The sequence below is a fragment of the Fulmarus glacialis genome, unplaced genomic scaffold, assembly GCF_000690835.1.
Source record: "Fulmarus glacialis isolate BGI_N327 unplaced genomic scaffold, ASM69083v1 scaffold39346, whole genome shotgun sequence".
Classification (NCBI taxonomy): domain Eukaryota; kingdom Metazoa; phylum Chordata; class Aves; order Procellariiformes; family Procellariidae; genus Fulmarus; species Fulmarus glacialis.
The window spans coordinates 31,235-36,353 of NW_009216965.1; the positions used below are offsets into that span (position 1 = coordinate 31,235).

At 50.2% G+C, this 5,119-nt stretch overlaps 1 protein-coding gene across 1 annotated transcript in view; it reads right to left on the reverse strand.

Annotated features, from left to right (window-relative positions):
• LAMA5 (laminin, alpha 5) overlaps window positions 1-5,119 on the reverse strand; it is an 87,156-nt gene that overhangs the window by 22,440 nt on the left and 59,597 nt on the right. The window contains 6 exon segments of the mRNA XM_009579493.1: window positions 346-443; window positions 956-1,064; window positions 1,646-1,806; window positions 2,168-2,321; window positions 3,052-3,158; window positions 3,260-3,402. Coding sequence (XP_009577788.1) covers window positions 346-443; window positions 956-1,064; window positions 1,646-1,806; window positions 2,168-2,321; window positions 3,052-3,158; window positions 3,260-3,402 — 772 coding nt within the window.

Sequence of the window (5,119 nt, forward strand, 5' to 3'; positions counted from 1 at the left end):
ATTCCTGTGCAAATACTGATTCAAAGCAGCATCAAGAATTTGGATACAGTGAGTGTCTCTTGCTGTATGTGAGCAAGCACAGGAAAAGCTTTTCAGGATGACGCTTGAGTGTCTGCCACAGGAGGCAGTGTGGTGTTCAGGTAAAGGACCAGCAGCCTGACTTCCAGTCCTTACTGCACTGCTGCCACTTGGTGGACATGGGCAAGGCGCTTCGCCTCAGCCACAGATTTCTTTCTCCTGGGTCAAGAACTGAAAAGGCTCCAAACCTGAGGGAAGTGGGGGAAGCAATTGCTTTTGGAAACAGCCACATTCATGCTAAAACCCTGAGGGACCTGAGACTCTTACCTGTTGGATAAGAACGTGCCGTGGACGCTGATGCAATGCACCTTCGGCTCAATGAACTCCATGGTGAACTGTGCAGCGGGTACGAGGTACACTTTGTGCTGTTGCACATGAGAGAGACGCCCAGTTACATGACAGCATCTGCCACTGGGAGCCTACAGCAGTTTTTGTGCCCACCAGCGATCAAGGCTGACCTCCTTATCAGACACGTCAGCTAATGCATGGCAGGTCACAACTCTGCTTACTGCCCCTTCTTCCTTGGCACAAGCCCTAAGGTGTTTAGAAGCTCCACGTATTTATTGGTTTGTTCTATCCTTGGCTAAGCAACTTTGAATGCCTTCAAGGTAAAATAGAAAGAAGCACTGCCACACTGCTGCAGAGCTCCCTCTGCAAAGAACAGCTGCTTCTCCCCATCTTCTCCAAAATCCCAGTCCCATGATCCACTTCAAAACACACCACTGACCACGTTCTCCACCTTGGACTGCTCATGACATAGACTAAGATCTAGTATCCAGTCCAAACAGGACTAGAAAACCCTTCTACAGGTTAGGTACGACTCCTGCCTCTCCACCTTGCAACCTGCAAACAGAGCTGCCCTTGCAGGGAGCCTTACCAGGAAGAAGTCAGCCAGATCTGAGGTGAACCGAATGGTAGCCTCTGAGGTAAGTTCAAACACTGCTATGCGGTTCTGGGAATCTACAGCAATCCCTCGACAAAGGAAACTGTAAGAGAAACACAGATTTTGAAGCCAGCCTTGAGCCAGGTCACAACCCTTTTCTTGTCTTGCCAGCTATAGGTCCTGAAGGTATTTATACAAAGTCCCTGTAAATCTTTTGATGCTTTTTCTGGCAAATCATAAGAGTGAAGTATCCCAAGGACACCCCAAACATTTGTTTCCTATCGCAAAAGTTGCAGTCTGAAGTCAGACACTTTTACAGTAAGGGACAGGGTTTGACCTGTACCAACAGCTTCAATAAACCTGCCCATAGGCTATTCCCTAAATCAGGGCCTTTACCAATGTACCCAGCTGTAAACGGGAGCAACAGATTATCTCCTGGCAGAGGCATTAGAGGACTACGTTGGCACAGGTAGTGTGCCAGGGATGCCATGTATTTCCCAGGGATAGACAGTCACTAAAATCCATGTCCAGCTAGAATGAGTTTGGACATACACAGCTTAGATGTACAACACTGAGGCATTGCTTTGTTCATGTGATAAAGCAGAAAAAGCTCAACTGGGGGGGCCTGTCCTTGCCATGTCAGAGAAGGACCGAACCCTTTCTCTGTCTCGGAGCTGACCATACCTGTAGACACATGGGTAGAAAATGAATGTAGCCTGCTGCATGGCTAAGTGCGGCGAGCTCACAGCAATGCCCACCATCTGCAAAGCATTGGTGTTGGCGTACTCCACCACCAGCACGTATTTCCCGGGCTGGGCAACAGGCAGGGAGAGCTGGACTTCCACCTGGAGGACAGAGAGATGACTGAGTGAGGGTCTCCTGTCCCACTCCCTGTAGTGAGCGTGTTCAGGATGACTGTGCTACAAACCAGCCTCCTCTGCAGCTGAGGGGACAACAGGCCAACTCTTACCATATACCACACGTGTCCTTGCAAGCCCTCTGCATGTGAGACACTGCTTTTGGGTGCCTTGAACAACAGGGCACGCAAGCACACAGCTGCAAGACTGATGGGGCAACAGTGGGGTGTACACGGGTGCAAAGCCCTTTTGCTAACCTGCCCAAGTGTATGTAAAGCACCAGACGGTGGGAGCAGAGGGATGAGTGCCGCAGCGCCCATGTGAGAGATGAAACAGAAGTGCCACTCACATCACTGCCGCTGCACGTTGCCATCCGGGGATGGGAGGGGCTGAGCTGCTCTGTGGGACACGCTCTGGGTAACCGGTTGTCCAGCCTGCACACCGCATCCACCCCTGATGCGGCAGGGAAGCCGTCCACAGACAGGTACTTATACAAGAGACAGCTAAAAACATTAAGAAAAAAATTGCAAAGTATGGTTGTAACATCATGATTGTAAGAGTCAAGAGCACCCATACAGCCTGATCTCAGCAAGATTTGCAAAAGGCTTTGGTCCAACATGAAGGCTCCGCTGCCCAAAGGAACATCTCTGGTTAGTGTGGAGCAAGAGATTCTGTATTATAGGACCCATGATGGCAGTAACAACAAAAAGCTTCTCTCCTTGCAATGTGCTTTATCCTGGGGACCATTGCTATTGTGGACAGGACAACTGGTGTCCAGAGCCCAATCAGCCTTCCTGTCAAGATGGACAGAGGGGTCCTGGGCAGAGCAAGCAGATGCACTGAGATGCTCTAAGCACTACCAGACTCTGCCCATTCATTTTAAATAGTCCAGCAAGACCTAACACATTGTAGCCATTTTCCAGGGCTGCTGACTGACGTACAACTCGGCACTGGGAACTCAGCCTAGCAGAGGAGAGGGCTACGGTCTTACCGGATGAGTTGGCCCTCCAGGGTCCCTGAGAACACACAGACTGACATGGATGAGGAGATCTATGTGTTGGCTTTCTGGGACAGAGCAGGTTCAGCGGGCTTTATCAACCACGGCAAAGTGCTCCATTAAGCAGTTTTATTGCATCCAGACCCTCACAGAGTGTGGACTGTGTGTATTTCTTAACCCCAGGCCAAGAAGAGCTGAGCAGGTCCCACACAGCACAAAGACGTAGAGATCCTTACTTCTGGGTGGCTTGTTCTGGGGCTGGTTGGTAGGTACATGGCTCCGTGACCTTTAGCTGCAGTATTGGAGCTTCATAGTACGAACTGGGTAGCAAAACCAGATAGTCCTAGGAGGAGAGATGGGAGAGTTGGTTATATTTGGGACACTTGCCCCCAGGGAGCTGCTGAAGCCCCCTGTAGTGGATGGAGCATGGGGGCTGGTCCTTACCAGCAGCACACCCTCTGCTTCAACAACCAGAGACCAGGTGTTGGGGTTGAGTACGAAGGGCTCCCCAAAGCTGTTCTGGGGGACGGTGACAAAGGCTGGCTCTGTGCTGGGAGCAAAGACAATCTGCTTGGTCTGCTCGGTACCTGGAGTGGGAGGGATGAGAGGCTGTGAAGGGACTGGGATGGAAAACCTGGGGCTGCAAACAGGAGGCTACACTCAGGGAAGCAGCTCTGTAGTGCAGCGGGGAGTCCCGGGCTCCTGCTCTCTCGGTGTTGCCGTAGCAGATGCACCACAATCCCATGCTGTCCTGTAACACAGACATCCACTCCGAATCTGCTCAGTAGCTTAATGGGACAAAAAAAAAAAAAAAAAAAAAATCACCGCAATCCGTAATGCTAATCCACAGCTCTCACAGTGTGCTCTGCATCCCCGGACTGCAAAGCACAGAGTATTGCATGCCAAGGCATGCAATTTTGCCAGCTAGAGAAGGAAGGAATTAACCTGTGAAGAATTTATTCTGAGACAGACAAAAAGAATTGCCCAGATATGTTCTTCCTTAGGGATATTCTGACCCCAGCTCCACAGGCGAGATACCTGTCTTCTTGCAAACTCTCAGACCCCCAAGCTGTGCTCCTGTCTTTCTCGCCAGCCACAGACTCTGCACCTGAGATTTAGACATTAATTTTAACTGACAGGAGAGAATGAGTTTAAAGTCTGATCCTGCTGCTGTTGAACAGCTCCTTGGCTCAGCTGACACAGTCCCATAACCTTTGAATTCATTAACTTTGGATGCAATAACAATACAGCACCTAGAAGCAGACTGTCTGCCTGTCTAGCAGTCTCAGGAGCGTTTTGAAGAGCACGGGTGAGAGGGATTCACCAAGTATGGCTGCACAGCGAGCAGATGAGATGAAGAAGGAAGTGGGGAATGTGGCACGCTGACTACCCTGGTGTGGTACATGGACATCAAGGCATAATGCAGAGGGCCAGAAGCTAAAGCAAGGGCTTGAGCAACTGCTGGGATGGGTCAGCCCCTTCCCATGCATGCTAGCTCTGCGACATGCCTGGCATCAGCTGCAGCTGAGCCCTCGCTTTCTCAGATGGAAAGCAGAGGTGAGGATGCAAGGAATGAAGAGATTTCCCTGAACAGGCAATGCGGTAGCTTTCTTAACAAACTGAAGTTTCACATCCCTTTGAGACGATACACAGCTCAAACTGAGGTGGCTTCTGGCGGTGGGGTGGGAGAAACCGGTCTGCAAATCATATACTCGGAAAAGGCTTCCCTTTCTGCAAGCCGCATCTTCCAACTTATCTTCTTTCCAGGCTGCTTGTCCTTTACCATGTGAAGCCCATTCCACCCGCCCAGAAGTGGCTCAGCATTTCTGGAGCCGATCTGGCCTATCAAGGAAGTTGCCCTCCTGGATCCCATCGCTCGTGTGTCAGTCTGGCAGCTTGCCTTCAGCACTAGAAAAATCAAATGTTGCTTCTGAGCAAGGAGGGAAGCACAGTATAAGGCAAATGAGCTCTGCTGCTGGATAGGACAGATTAAATACTTTGTGACCTTTGGTGGGATCCCAAAGCACGCGCATGGCTCATGCTTCTCTTGTCTTTCTGCTGCGTAATATGACTGGCCATAGAAATAACCAGCTATTTTTCTCCTCAAGAAAAAAAGTAGAAATATAGTATCTTGGCATTTCAAACCTTGCATATCACATCAAAGGCAAAACACCTTCTATGTCAATTCAAGACAGAGGAGAGAACGTCACACACTGATAAATTAGGCAGCTGGTGTCGACAGCCTTGTGCTGTGCATGTACGGTCTGGAGGAAGAGCTTCAGCAGGGTGATGTGGCTGGGGGAA